Source organism: Tachypleus tridentatus, chromosome 8 (genome assembly GCF_004210375.1).
Source record: "Tachypleus tridentatus isolate NWPU-2018 chromosome 8, ASM421037v1, whole genome shotgun sequence".
In the NCBI taxonomy this organism is placed as follows: domain Eukaryota; kingdom Metazoa; phylum Arthropoda; class Merostomata; order Xiphosura; family Limulidae; genus Tachypleus; species Tachypleus tridentatus.
In genome coordinates this window covers 152,227,354-152,252,591 of record NC_134832.1, presented here as the reverse complement: position 1 = coordinate 152,252,591, position 25,238 = coordinate 152,227,354, and the positions used below count along the sequence as shown (strand labels likewise).

General features: G+C 33.5%; 1 protein-coding gene across 1 annotated transcript in view; it reads right to left on the bottom strand.

Moving 5' to 3' along the window:
- The window catches only part of Zip99C (Zinc transporter Zip99C), a 75,562-nt gene extending 50,642 nt beyond the window's left edge, over positions 1 to 24,920 (bottom strand). Inside the window, exon 1 of the mRNA XM_076452155.1 lies at positions 24,466 to 24,920. Coding sequence (XP_076308270.1) covers positions 24,466 to 24,586 — 121 coding nt within the window. The 5' untranslated portion in view covers positions 24,587 to 24,920. The remainder of the gene's footprint in view (positions 1 to 24,465) is intronic.
- Positions 24,921 to 25,238: the final 318 nt, after the last annotated feature.

The following is a 25,238-nucleotide window of genomic DNA, read 5'->3' as shown; positions in this document are numbered from 1 at the left end:
AACTTTGTTTAAATGTGTTACATTTAGGTTATTGAGCTTTGTTGGTATTAACCTTATAAAATAAAATATTACTATATTCGAAACCATTATCTTTGTAAAATACTGTTTCGGTTTTACTTCTTTAATCGCATTACTTGCGCGTGCATTCTGAAACGTAAAACAGTTTTTACAAGTTGTACTGAACTAAGCCTCCAAAGGAGCAACAGCCCGAAACGTCCTTTATATCTATTTTAACTTTGACCCTAAAAATTGTCTCGTAAATAATTTTATCGTCGAATAAACTTGTCAGTGAAAATCAGAACTCCCCGATGTTTATTTAAGACAAAATTATACGAACGTTGCTATCTCCACATAAAATATTCCTTTGTCACACTTGGCCTGTTGTAATCTTATCTCGAAGACTCTCTGAATGTGTGAAAATTAAAAAAAGCTGTTTTTCACATTTGTTTGTAGATGAAAGTAACAATCACTGAACGTGTGTATACAATCGTATAATCTGAAATGTATATCTGAGGTTCTAGATTTTTGAAACTTCTACTCAGTTGTACCCACAAATAGCGGTTAACAAGACAGTTAAAACAGTTGTAGTTCAACGACCACAATAAAACATTCAAATAATAAAAACTGTGCAATGAATTGAGAGCAAGATAATGAAAACAAACCGAGATGATACAAGTATAGGACTAGCTACAGTAAAAACCTAACCCGGAAACTGAATATAGGGTGGAAACCTGTACAAGCCGGAAATATCAAAATTTTGTAGCATTATCTTAAGACTTCTCTTATGAAACGCCCTCTATATGGTGGAACCTACGTAACGCTGACGGAAAACTATCTTTCACCAACCTCATCTACAAACAAGTAGGATTAGAACCTGAGTAAGGCGGGAAAACTGGTTTTGATTAAATATTAATTTCTTATTTAATTAATACTTTCTTTAAATATTAACAAATTTTTGTTTAATTAACAATTTTTTCAAATATTAATAAATTATCGGACATTTTGTTACAGTAAGTATTGGTTAAATATATTCTGTTCTTTTTTTTTTGCCGTCATTATTCCGGAGGTCGCTATTTGATAAAATGATTGACTCTACTTTTGGTCGCATTTGCTGATAGAAAACTAGATAAACCATGGGTAATATGTAAAGTGAAAATCTGCGCTATTTCAAACATTTAAGGAAGAATCAACTTCCTGTGGAATGGAAAGCGAATAATAAAGCGTGGATGACAAGTGTTATATTTGAGAAATTTATGAACAAATTAAACAAACGAATGGAACAAGAAAGTAGTAATATTCTACTTTACCTAGATAATACAACTTGTCATCGAAAAGTTCAACTTTAAAATGTGGGTTTAGTCTTTCTACCTCCATGTACAACATCAGTTCTACAGTCACTAGATAATGGAATTACACAGTGTATAAAATTTAAATACAGAAAACTGATGCTTCAGCATATTATTACAAACATGGATGACTGTAAGAGATCATTTGAAATGACCATAAAAATTGACATGTTAGATGGAATTACATTTTTTTAAGTCATTCAATCAAATACGTAAAGATGAATGTGTAATAAAGTGCTTTCAAAACTGTTGATTTGTTCTGATAATGGCGGAGATTGTGGAGAAGTTGTTTGTTATGACGATTCTAGTGAAATCCAAATTTTGATTGAGAAGATTGATACAGATGATTCTGTGAACACAAAGTTCTGTGAACGTTGTCAAGAATGTTTTAACAGAAACTGATGAAATTGATTTAAAATCTTTAATAGAATCTCAAGATGGTAACAGTGTGAGAGATTCAGAAGATGAACAAAATGAAAAAGATAGTGAGGAAATAGAAATTCCTACTTCATCACAAGTGTTAAGTTATATTAACGCTATCAAATTGTATGCAAAAATGAAGTGGAAAATGAACTTCATGGAAAGGCCGTAGAATTGGTGTTGTTATAACCGCATGAAAAAGCCCATTAAAAAAAAAAACAGTTGAAATTGGACACTTTCTTCAAACAAATTTGATTAAAATTTTGTGTACTTATGTATATTTAGAATTTATATTTTTGTTCTTATTCTAATAAATATAACATAAACAGTATAATAACTTTATTCACAAACGTCTTACTTCCCTTGAGTCAAGCAAGTATAACGTTCCGCTCACAAATTATATATAATTAAGGAAATCGCACAGGACCTAGTAAAATTTCCAACTTAGACAGGTTTTACTTGTATATATGCGACACCGTAACAGTTCCGAAACAGTAAATTACAATAACACACTTTTCAACAATTTCTAAATTATCGGGTGTTTCTTACGTTGCACACAAAATCTGTTAAAACATCCTCTGAGAAAAAAAACACCAAAAACCGCGTCCACTCAAGAAAATAAAAAAAATCTTTCTTAGTTATCTTTTTTTTTACGGGTGGGCGGGTCTTCAAATCTCTACCGCTGCAACTGTCCAATGGCAAATTTGTTTGCTTGTTGATTGTATGTAAGACTAGAGGGAAGATAGCTAGTCATCACTACCCGCCACCAACTCTTGGGCTACTCTTTTACGAACGAATATTGGGATTGATCGTCACATTATAATGCTCCCAAGACAGAAGGAGCGAGTATGTTTGGTGCGACATAGATTCGAACCCGCGACCCTCAGATTACGATTCGAGCGCCTTAACCACCTGGCCATGCCGGGCCCAATGACAAGTTAAGGAAACGCAAATAGAGGAAACACTACCGTGAGATCGTTGTTAGCTGATTCTCAAAAAAAAAATAAAATTAAAAAAATTTATAACGACAAACTTGGAAACACTGTACAGTGTGATCTATCTTTATCAAGTAATTCTCGAATAAAAATTTAAAATAGTGATATATAATGATGAAGTGTATCTAACGTATATTTAAGCAGAGAAGACTTGGGACAATTTTATAATTTTAGTGCAGTGGTTCTTAACCTTGTTGGAGATACTGAACCAGACCAGTGGTTCTTAACCTTGTTGGAGATACTGAACCAGACCAGTGGTTCTTAACCTTGTTAGAGATACTGAACCAGACCAGTGGTTCTTAACCTTGTTAGAGGTACTGAACCAGTACGGTGGTTCTTAACCTTGTTGGAGGTACTGAACCAGTACGGTGGTTCTTAACCTTGTTGGAGGTACTGAACCAGTACGGTGGTTCTTAACCTTGTTGGAGGTACTGAACCAGTACAGTGGTTCTTAACCTTGTTGGAGGTACTGAACCAGTACAGTGGTTCTTAACCTTGTTGGAGGTACTGAACCAGTACAGTGGTTCTTAACCTTGTTGGAGGAACTGAACCAGACCAGTGGTTCTTAACCTTGTTGGAGGAACTGAACCAGACCAGTGGTTCTTAACCTTGTTGGAGGTACTAAAACCCGGAAGTTTCGTACTTGCATTCACTGAACCCTTCGTAATTGGAAAAATAAAATATGATTTTTTCAAATTCACAACATAAGTAGATATTTTATTAGTGCACAAAATGAACTATGCATCAGTTGCACACAATATCATTGTGTTCAAAGAACAAAACCAACAAAACATGAATTTCACACAAAAACAAAAACATAACTCAATCAATATTTACTGCAAATCAATGTGACTTTTGCTGTTGCCTTTCAGAGACAAGTTCAGAAATCCGCGGCTTCACCTTGGCAAGTGCCACTCTCATATCATTTTCGCAACAAAGTCTGTTCCTTTTCTTCGTTTATATGTCTACCATTCTCGAAAAGGATTGCTCGCAAAGATACGTTGTAACAAACGGTATGAGTATCTCAAGGGCTTTCTTAACAATAAGAGGGTACGCTACGATTTGGTGACACCAAAACGTTGAGAGCGTTGTTGTTCTGAAAAGTTGCTGTTGAATAGGCTCTGCTGAAGTTCAATGATTTCGTCGAGGTATTCATCACTGACATCTGCTGTCGCAACACTAGACGTGAACGGCTGTCTCACCCATGCTGAATATGACTCTCTGGTAGGGAAGTATCCGTTGAGAGACTTTGCGAGCTCATCTAAGTGCATGACAATTGCTTACTTAAGTTCTCCAGGTACAGAAATGTCTCCGATTTCAGACACATCTTCGATCTTACTTACACAGTCGTCCGGCAAGGGAAATTTTGCGAAGTTATCATTCTCTGTTCGTCGTTTCCATAACGGTAGCTTTTTTTGAAAAGCCTTTACGTTTTCTTTCACTTCGATGATGTTGACTCCACCGCCCTGCATCTGTTGATTGAGAGCATTGAAGATATCGGCCATGTACACCAAAATGAGAGTGAACTCAGATTTTTCGAAGAAATCTGCATAACAATGTTTGTGCTCTTGCAAAAAACATGGCTAATTCCACACGCATGGCAAAAACACGATTCAGCACCTTTCCCTGGGATAATCACCGAACGTTAGAATGGTACAAAAGTACCTCGAATTCAGAGCCCATTTTATTACACAGATCTTTGCAGATGCGGTGCTTCAGGGCACTATTTCGCACAAAGTTCACACATTCCACTACAGTTTTTAATACTTCTGCCAGTTTTGAAGGCAAGTTTTTTGTTGCCAACGCATGCCTGTGCAGAACACAGTGCGTTACAATGATGTGTTGTGCGTCGGTTTTCACCAGCGCACCAAACCAGAGTTTCATCCCAGCATGACTAGAGCTCCATCCGAACAAACTGCAGAAACATATCCCACGAAAGATCGTTGTCTCTGAAGAAGTCATCCACAAGTTTCTTCACGTCGGCTGCCATAGTTATTGTTGTGAGAGGCTTACAAAATAAAAAATCTTTTATCTCGTCGTTCTTCACATAGCGCACGAATACAACAATCTGGCTTAGACTGGAAACGTCGGTGGTCTCGTCGAGTTGAAAGCTGAATTTTACTGGGCATGAAATCAGATCTGCAACTACTTGAGCCAAGATGTCATCGCTCATGTCATTTATTCTGCTACTGATGGTGTCATTTGAAAGATGAATTTGGGACAACTTACTTTCAGCAGCATTTCCCAGCATGATATTCGCCATCTTCAACGCAGCTGGATCAAGTACGCAACTTTGTACGATGCTGTGAGGATCGGTTTGTCGATGGGTCCAAAGCCCAGAACATGCAAAGTAGCCTTTTCATCGAACCTGGCTCTCTTTACCTTGAATTCAACAAGCATTGTGTTCTTGTATTTCCCATCTCCATGCATCTTTAGGGAGTGTTCTCTTAGTTTTGTCGGTGCTAGACTAGAATTGTTCAACTTGGCATTGCAAATCATACATTGAGGACGCTGACTCCCATCATGTTCCGTTATACACGTGAATCCATATTGTACGTATTCGTCCGACCACTTTCTGTTTTTGCTCGACATAGTTGGTATGAAGGGATTGAAAGATTAGAAAAAAAACACACAAATGACGCACGATTACTACAATCACAAGTCGACTGGTAAGAAGGGTCAGATAGTAGAATTTCATAAAAACGATGACCCTAACATTTGACACTTGTACACAGCTAGAAAACCAGACAATCTCAAACCTTAAATAACAATAACCTTCTAAGTGCTTTAGAGATAATTCTAGCCCAAGTTACTAGGTTTCATCTATGCTTAAAATTTAAAATATTATTGGTAAAAAACAAAAATACTCGTAAATAATTACTTTTGCATCAGTGGTACACGTGAAATCAAGTTTCTACCTCTCTTTAAGACGGTCAAAAGCATTCATGAATTTTTTTTCTTCCTCGCAAAACTACTCTAGTTGTCCCTAATCTTGGAGTGACAGACTACAGACAAGGTAGCTAGTCAACACCGCTCACTGCCAACTCTTGGGCTGTTCTTTACCAACAAAAAATGGGATTGAACGTCACGTCACTACGGCTGAAAGGTAAAGCACCGCATACGGTTCACAGCAACGGTTGTAAAATTCTGATTAAGGCTAAGGAGGGACCTCAGTCAATTTCAGTTTGATGTCCTCTTATAGCATTCAACGTTGGTAGATTACTAACGCCCATTTTGTTCTTTGAGTTTACGTACTGTTAGCACCAATAATCATGTTTGTTTATGTAATGTAATCCTCTTGGGAACAGAAGCTTTTTCTGAGATAATTACTAAAACGGGCATGAAGACACTTCTCAAGTAACATTATACCAACAGTACATTTTCAATGTACCACAGTATGTATTCTTTCAATGAGATTTCCTTACAAGAAATCTGCCATTCTAACATAGGCTCGTAAACACGTTCTACAATTTCTCTCTACTCTCTGACACACCAGGATAAAATTCGGATACATCTTTCTTAACTACAAAATATACTTTTAGATTTCTAGCTAAAACCTGAAAAATTAAGAATATTTACAGAGCATCGTCTGGTAAGTTAAATATTTTACTTAGTTAAAGATTGAACTAGCACAAGAACTCGGTTCATGCACGACTGGTGCCCTTTCCAATGCCAACATGGATACATTTTTGTCAAGCCTCTTATAATAATTAATCATTAGGTTACCTTTTTAGAATAATCAGATATATTAATTAAAACAGTACAAAAAGACACATATAAATTATATTGACAATATCCGTTGCTCAGAGACATAGTAACAGGAGAGTTCATCAAACAAAGAAGGGGTGGTGAACAGGCTTTATCAACGACAAGCTTACAGTTCTAAGTATACTGTCGCTACGGTTTTTCTGGAGAAGTTTCAGACATCAAGACACCAATCAGTTACTACAACAATGTTTCTTTAATTTCCCACAGCTTGTACTCTGCCCTCATTCATGTGCGAGCTACCCTCACCAACAATACATAATATAAACATGTATTATTCTTAACTTATTTGATAATTAAGTAGTCTCGACAGAAAAATGTATTTAATTAAATCCACCGTTAGTCTTAATTACAATATAGTGAAATCCTAAATTCTTGACTTAGTGAGGCCTGTGTGATTCGTTCGTTCCGTAAGACGTATGAAATTGCTACAACATCTGTCCATTAAAGTGGAATTGGGTAAAAATGAATAATAATTAGTGAATATACATGCATTTATTTTATTAGGGTACATATTGTAATATAACCTGTAGTTAAATCAAAAGCCCTGGAGGCAGTTAATGGAAAATTGTGAACATACTGCCGTAAACAATATAATTGTTTACAAAAAAACTGACACATGCGGTTTTTGTTTGTTTATTTAGAGGGAAGATTTTAACATCTAATTCACGCCTTGACTACACATAATGGTGTTTTCATTCTTTAGGTTATACAATCACTGCCTGTGTAATTTATTTACTTTCCTTCTGGCTTTTTCTTGAGTTTTGAATTCAGCAGACGAGGGTAGCTGTAGTCAGTCTGCAGTGAACCAAAGCAAGCCGTCTGAATACGAGCCTACAGACAGTATACATAGTTTGTCTGTCGCCACTAACTGGAAGACACATGTTCCAAATTTTTGGTTATCTGTACGAATTTCTTAAAACCCTATCACGACCTCTAACGTGCTTATAAACTGTTTATCTGGGATATCTAAATTTAAATTTCAATCCTTCATTTTATACCATACACAACTAATTGATATTTTATATTAAATGTTACGTCATTATAAGTAACAATGTATTTTTACTATTTTAATGTTTAGTATTTTCAACTTATAAGTGGGAGAATGACACTGAACAAAAATAAATGCCAAACAATTCTAGTAAGGAACAAACTGAAAAACCAAACAGGAAAACTTCTACACTGATTTAAAACAAGTGTTTTGAGACTTTTTGGTCAATTTTTTTTTTCCACTGCAGGTATCAAACTTATTAAGCAGGAACATGACCAAGCTATGTTTCATGACCAATATTCCTCACTTGATTGATTTTTAATATTGATTTACAAAGATAGCATGTTCTGATCACAAGCTAACATTTTTGTTGCTTAAAAATGGTTTCCCAGTAGCTACTGACCTCTTCACACGTGATAGTTTCATGAGATTTGTACCTCACTAGTCTGAGCTCTCCACCAACAAAAAAGTGACAACTTCCTTACACAACAGCTTCTCCTAACTACTTGCACTTGAATTACTTTCATTCAAGTTAAAAAGAAAGTACACTAGAAGTGTTGAGGACTGCAAAGAGGTATCTAATGAAAATATATATTTTAGGTAAGAAAAATATTAACTTCCGAGACAATACCTGACCTCTACACATAGAATAGCTATAATCCCATAATAAAATGGTGGAGAGGCCAATGCAAAAATTAAACTCAGATGAACTTTCTTCAGAAACTGCCCAGATGGAAAGTTCATTGAATGTGGCACCCAGTGGCAAGGGCTCCATAGAGCCAAACCCACAAAAAACCACAATTTGTCTCTACAAGAGTGTATTTTCCACCTGAAAGGAAATGCCAAAGAGCCCAAAGTGTTGCAGAGATTCAAATTTTTTTGCATGACCTATTGAGCACTGGCATACAAGTGGATGTCAAACCAAAAAGTGCAGAATAGATAGGGCACAGTTTGACCATATGGTGTATCTAATTTCAACTCAAATGGACAGGGTTGAAACACTCATCTTGCTGCAGAATGAAGACACACTGGCTATTTGAAGGGTTACATGCATTATGTAGATAATTTCACCATTACTATACTTCCAACTATATTGTGTTGTACACAAACAGTGAGAAAATTCTTCAAGGTCCACTGTCCCAGTGGCTAGGAACTGATAAGTGACATGGATTCCTCCACTTGAAGAACAGAGAGAATTCACACTGGAGAAAGCTGGGTATGTAACCAGATTCCCAAGAGATGCCTGCCAGAAGGGTGCTCCATTGTAGACAGTGCAAAAGGTAAATGTGAAAACCTATCTTTAATAGTTGGCTAGTGCAAGCCAAAGTTAACAGTCACTTTCTTAGTGCTGGCATTTTCATGATAGTTCATGGAAGGTACAGTCTAGACTGGGAAACTAAGTAATTTTAATACCACAAGAATGCCTTGAATTGTCTTGCAAAATACTCCATCTCAACAATGAACTTTGGTAGAGCCAAGCCAGATGGTATAAGTGCTTTCCATTATCTTAGATCAATGCATGGTTTGAGGAAAGCCAGCATTCACAAAAGTGAAAGAACCTTGCATTAGGTGTAAAGAAAGAGTGCAAGTGTTACAGACAAGACATTGCACTTTTCACAGACACACCATCTGATCTCAAAAAAATGTACCAAATAACGGGTAGATGTAAGGAAAGACTTTGTGGGCTTTATGAGCTAGTCCAGCCAAGCAACCTACCAGAAAATTAAGCAAGTATAAGTGAAGGAATTCTCCTAAGAAGTAAAGAGAAATCAATCATTGCTATGGTAAAGGAACCTTAACCACAATCTGTAAACATGGTGGGTGAGTGCCCATAACGTAACTGAAGACATCAGGAGCAGATGCAATGTCAAAAGGAAGAGCAAAGAATTGGAAGAATCAACTTTAATTGACAAAATTAAAAAATCTGGAGAATGGGGTAATTGGAATGTGTAAAAAAGCATTTGAAACATCAACCTTGGTCATTTATAGACAAAAATGTAAAGAATTCTTCCAAACTGAACCGAGAGATGACAAGTACTCAGGTTAAAGATGATGGACGGATAAACAGACAACAGTCCCTGGTCATCTTTGGAACCAAAAAAGAAATCACTTACCCACAGTAATTACTCTCTTGATGGAATTCTTGGCAAAGAGATCTGGGACCATATTTTCTAGATGCTTAAAATAAATAGGATTTGATGGCAGAGGAAAATAAACTGGAAAGGAAGAGAAGGAGTAAGATGGAAAAATAGGTAATAGGTGAGAATCTGAAGAACCCATCAGTCAGCTGAAAATAGAACCCAAAAGCTGGAAAAGGAAGACAAACAAGCTTCTACAGTACTAGACCTAAGAGACTAATTTCCAACACGAGTGATAAGCCTGAATTAGTAAAGAGCCTCATATATAAGATGACATGACAAGAGATAATTCAAAATGATGGTAAGAAAAATGAAGTAATATTAAGTATAGGTTTTGGATAGTAAAGTACAAGAGGAATCAAAACACACAAAGGATAAAGAAAGAAAAGAACACATCTGCAAAATCCTGTTAAGGAAGAAACTACAATGGTGGGAAAATAGCCAGTAACAATCATCATCATCATCCTGGTCATGATCAAACTGGGGAGAAAGAACATTGACCAAATGGAAGGTATGTGTGAAGAAACCTCCTGCATGTTTAACAATGGCTGTCACATCCACCATGGGCAATAAGCATCCAGTAGTCCTGCGTTAGTTAGTATCACTGCCACTATCATGGGGAAAGTTACCCCACTTGAGAATTCATACGACAATATTCTTGATGATTTCACTGAGCCAGTGAGAAACTGAAATAGCTCTTAGGTTAAAATCACACCAGTCTAACACTAATATAAACTTTCTACTTTGGAGATCCAATATATATTTTACTTTTATTCATTTTATGATACACAACACAACACCTTGTTACATTTATATATATTTTATATTTAATTCTCTCTCTAATGCCTTCTAGTCATAGATTTTGGATCATGAAAGTGATAACACCCTTGACACATGACCTTTGTTTGGAGGGCAGTATATTTGTGACCAAATGGCAAATCAAAATGTTTTTTGATGTGTTATTCATGTCATAATAATCTACAAATAACATACACCTCACACATTCAAATAAAACACAATTTTTTAACAATCAAAACATGTATAAAAAAGAAAATGAATTTAACACATTCTGATTTTAATTTGCACATAATCATTTTATTTGTTTGAAAGATTCTATAAATTCAAAAATCTCACTTTGTAATGCAGTTGATGTTTAAAATTATAGTAATTTACAGAAGTGAAAAACTATTGTTAGACCTAAATTAAAATATTGTTTTTCCCACTATACTGATGAACCCATGCCTAATCAGCTAACATTTTTTTTTAACCTGGCCTATTTTGAAATGTGCATATGCCCACCTGTTTTCAGTTTTTGATTTATTTCCTGGTTAATACTGTGCTTGCAGGTTGTTGCACCATTCATAAAAACACCCAACTGAGGCATGACTCAGATAGAAAACAATTACCACCTTTTTCCTTGTGTCTGCAACTGGATTTTAAAACAGTTTAGTATAATTAATGTATGTTCAAGAGAAGCACATTATGTACATGTGACTCATACCAAACAAATATACATTAATCTTACAGGTAATGTATTTCCAAGTGTAGATTTATAAATGGGTTGCAACACCAATGTTGAGTTTGCAAGCGCTCATGGATAAATGGACATTTGTGGTCATTATGCTAATACTGGAGATGAGAGAAACCAGGAACTACTTATGAAATTTAGAGTTGTTCTGCCTGTTTGTGCTCACTGTTTTTCAAGTGGACAGACGGTTCCCAAATGCAACTTGATCAAGTGACTTTAGAAGTTCACAAGTGTATTAGACATATTAAATATCATTTCTGACTTCTGGTTCCCTTTACCCTTCACCACTGTGACTAAAGCCCCATAGTTGGGAGTTTATTTTAATAGGTCAGCAAAGTGAAAAAGACTTATATAATACTTTATAAAAACTGATCATTTATGTGCCACTATAGGATCAACACAGAATTCCTTAAATGATGAATGGCTTTCCCTCTAAGTCCTCCTTTTAATCAGCAAGTCTAATTCACTATATCTTATGACTGGATAAAAATGTATACCTTCCTACCCATTCCCATAAAGGGTTGGTACAGGGAAACTAATGTTCATAAGGTTGGTCTTATACAGATTCATATTACAAAAAGAACTGAGCAAAATACATATTAAGCTACTTTAAGCTGTTATTAGAACTACACTGGTTTATTATCCATAAATACAAGAAAACTTTGACAAGAAACATCCTCCCTACAGAACATTATTTGAATGATGTTACTTATTTACTCTCAGAGTCAGTCACACAAGGACCACGTATGAACAGTAAGAACACTCTCTAACCATGTAAATATTTCCATCCAATGTTCTCATCATATTTATTAAGTTGAATCTACCCCAATTTTATGAAATATAAAATTATTCTTTGTTACAGTTTTGTTTTAAACATGTTTCAGTCATACAAATAAAACCTTGACAGCTGTCAAATTTATTGCATCATTTTCTTTCTGAAGTTCCCATGACAGAAGTGGCTGGAATATGAAGTCACCAGTTAGCAAATAATATATATTATCATCTTGGACAATAATAACCTTATTCTTCAATATTGTTAGTGTAGTGGTTACTAAGTAATAAAACTGTTACAATAATCAGTTGATTTAAAACCATTTTTTGACAATTATGATAGGTAGTACACCTAAAGCCACACAAGATGGGCTGCATGTTAGGTTAGTTATCATATCTTTTACTTATATTTGTTAAATAAGTGATATAAAATAGCTGCATGTAGCTACAAATTAAACATGTCCCCTTAGTTACCTAGTAAAGTAGAACAAACAATAATTTAAGGTCAAGCTAATGGTAATCAGCAATTTGTTTAATTTACAGTTTATTATTTAAACTAAAATAGATTTGATAAAGTACAGTAACAAGGCCACTTCTCACTGCATGTTTGTCTGTAGGCTGCAATAAAAACAGCTGAGAAAATGTATACAACATGGTACTTAAAATGGCAGAATAATTCCACAAATCTTTTCATAAACATAGTTAAAATTACATCACACTACAGTGACTCACATCTCCTGCTTTTATACTGCCAGCCTTCACTTGTTTGTTGTATAAGAATCAAACAGCTGGTTTAGATGACTGACATGTAGAGTCATTGCTTTTACACCAAAGAATCATCAGCTGAGTCTGCCAGGAAAGGGACTATAAAATAAAAACTGTTGATTTTTCACAACAATCACTAGTTTTCCATGAAAACTACAATGTATTAATAATTATAAACTTAAAGATTTTGTAGCAACTTACATCAGTGAAGCAAAGTTTGAATTCAAGTTTTATTTGCTCGGTAAGGTCATCTAATGAGTTTTATGTTAAAATGAAGCAAGACTTTTCCAGTGGGAAATGGTAAACCTTGAGTTGTACATATTGTCAAAACATTAAAAAAATAGAACTTCAATTCTGTTGTCAATAATTAAGTGCACAAAGAGAACAATAGTCTGAATAAAACAAGATAAATTGTAAAGGTTTTTACAGCTACAGAGACATTTGTTATTTCATAAAAAATAATTCACTGAGTTTCCCAGACTTTAAATACAAGTTATGTAAGCCACAGTTATACAACCATTTCCTCATTTCAAAACTACAGTAACAGATGAGCCAGGAAGTGCAAATGTTACAAGATTTTATGGAATACTTGGTCCTGGTATTTACTGAACTTTAATATTTATTGTAAGAAGTTAAGGTTTTGTTATGAGTTTGTAGAGAAATAGCACAGTATGAAAACATCAACTTTCAAAATGTTCTTTTATCTGGAGAAATAGGTCACAGTTTTTATAACTGATCAAACTTAAAGTGTCAAGTAGAAACCAAACTATTTGTCCACTCTATATTAATGAACACTTGCAAGAAGTTAACTAAATGAAATGTCTTACTTTTGGTTTTTTTCAACAAAACAAAAGATTAGATAATACACCTTAAAGTGTATCAATAATTATAATTTTTATAGCTGACTTTTGTTAAGCAGTGTTAGTTCATTGAAACTTTTGTTTCAAACTCAACATAAACAAGTTTACAATGCCCTAATTTTATTCAGTTAGAATAAAAACATTTACAGAAAGTGCTGCCAAGGTAATGAATGTTGACCTGATAGCCTGCTTGTACATCTGAAGGTTTCCACGATTTAGCACAAGTCTGAGAACTAACGTCAGGGCTTGAACGGGAGTAAATGATATGTTATTCCTATTGTTAGAAATTATAAAAACACTTGTGTTCCAGAATGTACAAGGGCGTACATACATTTATAGATACAATATCACATTTTATACTGTTTATTCAGACCTATTTTATCGCAGGCCTACTTTGTCGCAGACCTACTTTGTCACATCTCACTCTTCTACCTCAGTTACTTTTTTGTGTCAATAAACACTGTGATGTCATCAAATAGTACAAATAAGAGAATGGTCATTCCAAGATCCCCAGTGGTTCTGAAACTGAGCTTAACTTGGTAATATTACACAACTTAAGCACTGCCTGATGTAACACTACCTTTATAACACTAACTATACACAAGTCTGGACTCAATGTAACACTACCTTTATAACATTAACTATCACAAGTCTGGACCTAATGTAACACTACCTTTATAACATTAACTATCACAAGTCTGGACCTAATGTAACACTACCTTTACATGTATAGCACTAACTACACACAATTTTGGACCTAATGTAACACTACCTTTATATGTATAGCACTAACTACAGACAATTTTGAACCTAATATAACACTACCTTTATAACACTAACTATCACAAGTCTGGACCAAATGTAACACTACCTTTACATGTATAACACTAACTACACATAATTTTGGTCCTAATGTAACACTACCTTTACATGTATAGCACTAACTACACACAATTTTAGACCTAATGTAACACTACCTTTACATGTATAGCACTAACTACACACAATTTTGTACCTAATGTAACACTACCTTTACATGTATAACACTAACTATATACAAGTTTGGAACTAACCTAACATTACATGTATAGTGTTAAATATACACAAGTCTGAGATGTAACATTATCATTACATGTACAACACTAATTACACACAAGTTTTTCCCATTGTAAAACTTGCTACAGTATCTGATGCAGGTATCTATTAACTACGTACACATATAAATAAAACTCAAGTTTTAGAGGATTAACCCAAAATTCCTCAAGAATGATGCAGCTGGTTGTCTCTGGTGTAACAGAAGAGTTAATGGGGAATTTATATGTTTGAAGCTACTATAAAACAAACTGAAAATACATTTGAACATTCTCTAAAACAATGGTCAGCTACGCAGCAGTTCAATAATGGATTGACTAACAAAACCATTGCAACACCAGTTACATACATACATGCATATATACATACACACACATACATACATATACACACACACACATTAAATACATACATATATATATACATACACACACATACACATACACACACACACACATTACATACATACATATATATTTACATACACACACACACATTACATACATACATTGCTCTTTCTAACTTCCAGAGCAAACAGGAAACTATAAATCACTCTTATTAATGACAGATTACTATATCAGTAATGAACATTAAAATGATATATAAATACTGATGAAACTGGAATATTGTAGCATTCTACAAACAGACCTCCATTAATATTATTAAAAACTAACAGATGTTTCACGAAATGATACAAAAGTCTTATGGTTTGTGGTTTTGGTAGCTTGTAGCACTTTAAAACACAATCCAAATGTGAGCTACCAAACATTTTTAAAAACAGCTAAAAACAAGAAAATATTCAAGGTATATTTCAGGACATATTTTGACACATTAAATTCATCAATAAGATTTTCTTTTAATTAAAGCATTCACAGAAACCTTCAAACACAGAATCAGCAAGTACTCTATGTAAATGAATGTTATAAAGTGTTTTTATGTCAATGCTCAGTAGATCATACAGGGGGAAAAAATCATGTTTATTTTAGTAACAGTGACATTCAAATAAGAAACTTCAATACATATTCAAATTTAATTAGATAAAAATGGTTTAGTACTATCATATAAACACATTTTCATCTGTTAAAAGAAACAGCCTAGTTCGACTTTATGAAAAACATATGTGACAATATCTGGCAACAATCCAGCATTAGGTAAGTATATTAGTTGGATAGTCAGAGTTTGAAATGGAGGTTTAAAAAGTACTAACAGTTAAACACCAGATTGTTCCAATGACTACATATCACATAAGTATGTCATTGCCTTATAATGATGTGTTACTTTCAGTGGCCATACATCAAGAGTTTTTGTTTTTTGTAATAAAAATTCCCCTCTAGTTCTAAATACATTCATGTGTAGGTTTAGTCCTCCAAAAAATATTTAATTTCTGACATAACTTGCACAAATAATTTCCAAAATAATCTGTTAATTTTGTCTAGATATACATACACATATCTAATTTTACCAAATTTTAGGATTACAGTAACAAATATGACACATCTTTGAAGTGTGTTACATTTGTATTGTTAGTGAAACTTACAGAAACATTAACAGTAACAAACAACTTGAACTGAACTTTTGTAGGAAACAACTCTTAACATAAGCATATGGCATAAATAGAATTGTAATACAAAACAGGTTAATACTGTGATAAAAAACCCTGTTGCCCTGTACTAAGTTTATCAATTGATACACATATAAGTATTGTTTTACCATTACTTAAAAGTAACATGTGGCTATTCAGTATTCAAAGCTGAATTAGTAGTTTTTCCATCGATGTACAAGCATATGATTGATAAAGCTCTCCCTGTTTCCGAATAAAAAAATTCTAATAATAAAAACATTACACTTTCAGCTATCACTACTGATTAAAAGACCTTTCATAAAAAAATTTAATTTTGATTTATATATACACACATAAACAAGGAATAACAATTTCACAGGGTTATGTTTTCAAAATTTCCTGGAAATGTTTTTTTCCTTACGTGCTGTGAGCTCTGGTAAAAATGGGGTTGAGTCACTGTCAAACCTACTTTAAAATGGGGTTGAGTCACTGTCAAACCTACTTTAAAATGGGGTTGAGTCACTGTCAAACCTACTTTAAAATGGGGTTGAGTCACTGTCAAACCTACTTTAAAATGGGGTTGAGTCACTGTCAAACCTACTTTAAAATGGGGTTGAGTCACTGTCAAACCTACTTTAAAATGGGGTTGAGTCACTGTCAAACCTACTTTAAAATGGGGTTGAGTCACTGTCAAACCTACTTTAAAATGGGGTTGAGTCACTGTCAAACCTACTTTAAAATGGGGTTGAGTCACTGTCAAACCTACTTTAAAATGGGGTTGAGTCACTGTCAAACCTACTTTAAAATGGGGTTGAGTCACTGTCAAACCTACTTTAAAATGGGGTTGAGTCACTGTCAAACCTACTTTAAGTTTGAAGCTATTATATTTGTACAATTAGAAAAACATTAGTCAGTGATTATACATGTATTATAGTAACTGAATACTTTTAAAAGAGTACATAAATAAATATGTGCATGAGTGTGTGTTTAGATATGAAATAATACCAACATATAAACCTGTTGTTGACGTTTAAGAATATATTCCATAACCTTTACGAATGTGACTGGAAAACATTTGCAAGTTCATATGGTATACAAATACATATTTGATACCTTATTAACAATAATAAACTATAAACTGTTAAAAAAATATAAAATTTTATCACATTCAGTAATAACTAATTACAACATTCATTATAAAGAGCTTATTTTCCTTACTGGCTATGTAAAATTTAAAGAGAAACCCAACAGTAATCAATGGTATTAAATGCAATATTGGTAACAATTGTGTTTAAGTTTTTAAGTCTTATGTTATTGTGGACCCTCTAATGAACATGGTTGTATCCACCCAAACAATTTGGTGTGTAAATAGCTTACAAAAAAGTATTAAATAAGCTGATGGTGACCATGGACTTCATTAGTAATTGATATCTTTCAGAAGACAAGGAACAATGAAAGATGGACAATGTAACTTTAAAAGATTTAATATACAAACAAAATATCTATAATTCTGTTAGATTCATATCTATTGATTTTTGAACTTATTGTAAAAGATAATTTACATATAGCTTACTGAATTATTTTTATATTATCCCTAATTCTTAGACAAGACATCCTTGTTGACTAGCTTGTTAGATTGTTTTTATAATCAGATATTTTTGAATAAGGGCTTCCTGGTTGATATACTGTTTTCTATCATTAGGAGAACTGATAAAGTAACGATCATATGGTCAACAAAGATGTTAGATTCTTAAGACATTGGTGGAAAGGCTATAAAATAGAATAAAATATGGTTTGTGATATAAAGTAAAGGATGAAGACAAACATTTCTCTTATTAATGTCACTTGTAACATCTAGTGGGTCTTTACAGACATTTTGTATTCATACTTCCTGTTAATGTTTATATAATTAAACAGAATGTTGTCATACTTTGTTCAATATGTTGGGATGTTGGTAAAGCTAACTTGTTTCTTTGGTTTAAAATATTTGGATTGTCTTAAAAAGAGTAGACAAAAATACAGAATACATGAATGGATGTTAGGGAAGTTTTGTAGTATGGAAACTTAAAATAACTCATTTCTTATATTTGAAAACATTTTTGTGCAGAGAAAGAGAGATTCGAGGGAGTTTATTAATAAAAGTTTGAAACTACTGATCAGATGTCATCAGCTGTAGTAAGGGAACTAACAGAGTTGTATAAAAATATTCATCATAACCTTACATGTTTAGCAGTAATCCACTTAGTTTATGAACAATACAAAGTTACCCAACAACTACTTGTGGAATAACAGATTCATTTCTGTCAAACATGTTACCTCTAACAGTGAGATATTATTACATGATCATGTCATTAGAAATGAAATATCATACAGTGATATTACAAAACAAAAAACAGATGTTTCAATATAATCATATTAAGTTTAGTTCTCTTTACTGCAGGAAATATACTGACATTTTGAAACAGTTGTTAAAATATGTTAAAACAAACTTTAAAAAGACTTCATTTTGCTTTCTCAAAACCATAAAAAGAAGACAAACATTAATAAAATTTAATTTTTAGTTGTTTGTAAACCTACAGAGGAAATGCCTTGTTGGAGATGTGGAAACATGTTGGCAATAGACTCTATTGTTATTGTTGGAGATGTGGAAACATGTTGGCAATAGACTATTGTTATTGTTGGAGATGTGGAAACATGTTGGCAATAGACTATTGTTATTGTTGGAGATGTGGAAACATGTTGGCAATAGACTATATTGTTATTGTTGGAGATGTGGAAACATGTTGGTAATAGACTCTATTGTTATTGTTGGAGATGTGGAAACATGTTGGCAATAGGCTTTATTGTTATTGTTGGAGATGTGGAAACATGTTGGTAATAGACTCTATTGTTATTGTTGGAGATGTGGAAACATGTTGGCAATAGACTCTATTGTTTTGTTATTGTTGGAGATGTGGAAACATGTTGGCAATAGGCTTTATTGTTATTGTTGGAGATGTGGAAACATGTTGAAAATAGACTCTATTGTTATTGCTAACGTTCCTGGAAATTACAATATTCAAATATTTCCCCAAGTGTTTTCAAGGAAATTAATAACTGGGTATACAAGTCACTTACTAATATTTTTGTAAGTTCTTGAACAGAAGGTTCTACGTTTGTTAAGATTATTCTTCTTTCCAAGTAATAATTATCCAAGTAATTACGGGCCTTGTAACTTTAGATCAGTGTTGGGGAAAAAAAATGATTTTGTAAAACTGATAAATTATATTCTTTCAAATCCAGTGAACAAAGTACAAAATTTGGTGACTTTAGTGAGTAACAAAAGAAACTATTATAAATGTATGATGTTGTGACAATATTACATCCATATCAACTACAAGCAGTTTACACAGACATGAATATATACACAGTATGGAACAGAAGTCACATGACCTGAGACCACTGTTCAGTGTCTTGGGACCTCAGTGTGTTCGTTTAGAGTGGAGCCGTTTTGTTTCAAATCATATCTTTATGTCTTAATGACTTTGATTTTATGTCACTTTTCACTGAACTTCCAAAAAAGCTTGAAATAGTGCACTTAATCTCAACTGTATTGACCCCAGTCCATTAATTTATATCCAACTACACTTTATATTTCCCTTTTAGAATTCATGGTTAAGTATATTTTCACACAAGATGGTTAAATGATAAGCAACCCTATTCCACCTACTCTCCAACATATTCCTAACTCAGATTGAAACACACGTCATAAAATCAATGTTGTATTCTCCCCTATACTGTTACGCTTTTGCTGGTTTTACTTCTACTGAATACGTACATACTTGCTTTGAACATATACATTAACCACACCAAAGTTATCACTGAACACAAAAATAACTAAGGAGTCATCTTTTGTTAACCTTCACATTATAAGATCAAACACAAAATTCACCAAAAACTCACTAATGCAGACCTTTACATCCTCTGGAATTTTACCCATGAATCCAAACAAAAGATCAATATATCCAAAAATGTTTAAACACAGCTTCAAGATCTTGTTCAAGTGATCACAAAGATGAATCAAGATCTTGTTCAAGTGATTACACAGGTGAATCAAGATCTTGTTCAAGTGATCACACAGGTGAATCAAGATCTTGTTCAAGTGATCACACAGGTGAATCAAGATCTTGTTCAAGTGATCACACAGGTGAATCAAGATCTTGTTCAAGTGATCACACACGTGAATCAAGATCTTGTTCAAGTGATCACACACGTGAATCAAGATCTTGTTCAAGTGATCACACACGTGAATCAAGATCTTGTTCAAGTGATCACACACGTGAATCAAGATCTTGTTCAAGTGATCACACACGTGAATCAAGATCTTGTTCAAGTGATCACACACGGAATCAAGATCTTGTTCAAGTGATCACACACGTGAATCAAGATCTTGTTCAAGTGATCACACACGTGAATCAAGATCTTGTTCAAGTGATCACACAGGTGAATCAAGATCTTGTTCAAGTGATCACACAGGTGAATCAAGATCTTGTTCAAGTGATCACACAGGTGAATCAAGATCTTGTTCAAGTGATCACACAGGTGAATCAAGATCTTGTTCAAGTGATCACACACCTGAATCAAGATCATGTTCAAGTGATCACACACGTGAATCAAGATCTTGTTCAAGTGATCACACACGTGAATCAAGATCTTGTTCAAGTGATCACACACGTGAATCAAGATCTTGTTCAAGTGATCACACACGTGAATCAAGATCTTGTTCAAGTGATCACACACGTGAATCAAGATCTTGTTCAAGTGATCACACACGTGAATCAAGATCTTGTTCAAGTGATTACACAGATGAAGAAATCAACCTTATAAAACATTCCTTCATTCACACCAACAAATTTCCACAAAAACCACCAGAACAAAAACCTCAAACAAAACTGACAATAATAAAAAAACAACATAACATTACAATTTACCATTTAACCTTGACATCAGCTCAAAAATAACCAACACTTGAGGAAAACTTGTCATTAAACATAAAATTCATGTTGATGTTAAATTCACTCCAGCCCTAAAATAGAATCACTGAATAAACGTTACGTAGAATCACACACAACGCCAATGTTACTAAAAAAAATGCAATTACTGTCCAGGATCTTATATTGAAGATATATGTAGAAAATTAGAAACTAGAGTTACAAAACATAATAACAACCTTCCCACATTCACCACCATTGTAATTCATAAAAACCACAGTATGTCTACAAAGACTGTAATTTGAAGCAAGGAACCAAACACCACAAATGCAAAATAAAGGAAGTTAACTTCATTGAACAAAATAGCTTTAACTTAAACCAACATCCAGAATACCAAGAAACCTTTACTAAACTGTTAAGCAATACCCAGTTATGTAACCTCTGTAAATATATTCCTGATTCTATATAGAATAACTGCACCTGGTGACAACAATCTTGTTAAAACACAGTACTTTTATAATAAAGTTTATTTCACAACCAATTTAAGTTCCTACCAAATTTTTAAAATTTTGTTGGATAGTCATTATAGTTTTACTTGGCAGAAATCTTGCCTTGCTAACATCTGATATCCTCAGAAGTGGTTACTGTTCATGTAGATGAGGATATGGACTGGTACACCTTGATTTTCAGGAAGCACTTGACAAAGTAACACATTAAAGGCTTGTTACAATATTCATTCTATAGGTGTGGGGAATGATTTTATATAATGGACTGAAAAACATGGCTAAACAAAAGTAAACAGACTTGTTATAAATCCAGTTTAGTTAAATTGAGTTAATGTCACAAGTAAAGTACTTTAAGACTCATTATTAGAACTAGAGCTGGGTGATTAGTGGAATTTAATAGCTGATTAACTGTCAGATGCATTAACATTCAACTAATCACTTACTGTCATAAGAGATTTGGATAGTTGAAAAATTCAATAGTGGTAATAACTGGAAACACCATTTATAATCAGATGATTAACACTGTTCAACTACAGTTATCAACACACTGCTTAACTCTGCTGGTGATGTTAAGGTTTGATAACATTGTTCAACTACAGTTATCAACACACTGCTTAACTCTGCTGGTGATGGTAAGGTTTGGTAACATTGTTCAACTACAGTTATCAACACACTGCTTAACTCTGCTGGTGATGGTAAGGTTTGGTAACATTGTTCAACTACAGTTATCAACACACTGCTTAACTCTGCTGGTGATGTTAAGGTTTGGTAACATTGTTCAACTACAGTTATCAACACACTGCTTAACTCTGCTAGTGATGTTAAGGTTTGGTAACATTGTTCAACTACAGTTATCAACACACTGCTTAACTCTGCTAGTGATGTTAAGGTTTGGTAACATTGTTCAACTACAGTTATCAACACACTGCTTAACTCTGCTAGTGATGTTAAGGTGTTGCTGAGCAGAGTGCACTAATACTTTACAAATGGATTTAGATTATTTAGAAAGTTTGAATGAATGGCACACGGCTTTTATTTATAAGAAATGTAAGGCTATGCAGGTGGGTCATCATGATTTCAGTTATAAATATAACATTACAGGAATAACCTTAACAACATTATGAAACAAAAATAGTTTGTTTTTGTTGATCAGTCTCTATAAAGTCATCCACTGTTGTTAGTAGTAGTGCAAATAAGATTATAGGTTGTATCTACTAAAAAGTCTAAAGAGGTTATAATTTTATTGTATAAGTAACTGGTTAGGCCACATTTGGAATACTGTGCTCAGTTCTTTACATTAAGAAAAACACTGAATTGTTGGCCAGAGTTCAAAGGAAAGCTACTAGGATGATACTTAGAACAGAAAGGCTATCATATAAAAACAAGTTAAGATACCTGAATGGGTTTTGTCTTGAAAAAAGCTGGAGAGCCATAGAAATCTGATTAAAGTGTTTAAGACTATTATGTTATTTCTTAGTGTTCATGTATCATCGTTTATCACATGTAATAGTGAGAATGATACGACTACAGAACATAACTATATATTCTAACAGTTTAAGAGTCATTTTCAGTTAAGACAGTTTTACATTTTTAACAGGGATGTGTCCTTTGAAATGGGTTTGTTTCAGATACTGGATGCAGTAAATGTAAGAATGTTCAGGAGAAAGTTTGATGGATATCATATAATGAGGGCTGATAAGTTTAGTGGATGGCACAGCCTTGATAGACATGCAGGCCCCTTGTTCTTAAATGCTATGTAACAAGGTTAGTTTTCTTTATAAAGAAGTATATGATATACAATGTCTCTTAAACATCTGGAGAATGGATAAACAGATTTGAAATATTACACTTAGCTTAAATTGATGGTGTTTAAGGATTAAAAAAATGGTAAGGGAACTTCAATGGGTTCAAACTGTTTTCTGTAACTATATATGAAACTTTATTCTCTCTACAGTTATAAACACTATGGTAAGTTAATTTTACAAGGTATAGTTACAAATTATTTACTGAAATTACTTTAGACTCATAATGTAGAGATAAATAAAAACAAGTAAAACTCCACCTTTATAGAACTAAAAGGAAATTGAAAATATATCTCCTTTACTTCTCTATTAATATGTGGTGATTTGTTATTTTAGGTGGTTAAAAGTTGAATTACTGACTAAATTATATATTGTATTTAAATACTGTTTGTTAATTATGATTTCATATCTGATTTTCTGATGCTCTATCCAAGAAACAACAGAAAGCTTATTAATATTACATACAAGTGAAAAATAACAAATACACAAGCTGAAACAGTGCATACAGACCAAATCTAGACAAACCAAGTGGTGTGTAAAATCCACATTCATTTTTCAAAAGTTCACGCTTGATGAACAGTATACACACCATCGTGCCCTAGAATTAACAGGTACATAAATCTCGAGAGCCAAAGCAATTATTTTAACTTGAATGATTATTTTATTCCCCCCCTTCTAGATAACATAACTGCAAATTTTCCTCGTAGTATTCTTAAACTTTACATAAATAGTTTACTTATATGAACTTTAGAACTAAAGACAACTAAAGTTACTGTTGCTATGTTGTGAATTAACATAATTTCGTCTAAACTTTTTCACACACATTTAATACTACTACTAAGACAAGTTCAGACATATTAAATAGATTATGAATTCTTTCTTCAATTCATACGTTGTAAACAAATAAAGCAAAATATTTATTATGTTTATAATGAATAGTATATTTTGACTCTACCTTTCTTATTCAAGTTGGCTCCGGCTTCAACAGGAATTACTACCAAAGGTACAATCCCACTTAGTCCGACGATGCAGGTTGCTAAAATTGAAAGCACCCACTTTTGATAGCAGCCGAACATGTTTAATGGCTCAGTGTCCCAAATAAGATTTAAAAATAATTTACCCCTCTTCTAACGGTGTATGGCTGTCTCGTCTTTCCGGCTCGAAATTACTGCTATCTCCGGTCTCCCGACGATGCGAAAACTGAGACATTGTTCGATGTGGTCGAGCCCGGTGAATTTCAGCTAATGCTGCAGTATGCAGGACAAAGATAACAGCTATCTTAAGAAACTGTTCGTTAAGCTTGAAACTCCACATTGTTTGCTTTCCTTATCTCTAACATCCAACAGTTCACATTAAACACTTCCACTCTCACGAGCTAGCGACCGCTGCTATTCAACACTGACGTATAAAACAAACATAAACATTTGTGGCGTCCTCTAGGAATAGTTTGCTTTAATAGGTGTATAGAACTTATAAATTAAAAGTTGACTTGTATTTGCATTAGAAACAGTACAAGCTAATGAAATATCATAAATGTTAATTAACAAGTCATATTATTTAAAAGCAAAATTTGAAGAAACAATTGCTCATTTTTATAGATGAACTGAAAATTAAAAGAAAGGCAACTTTTTAAAATTTTATTTTAATTATTAACATTGTGATGTGTCATCTGGCTAAAAAAGTGTAAAAAAACGCGATTTTTATTTCTGTAACTCTTGGATTCAGTGC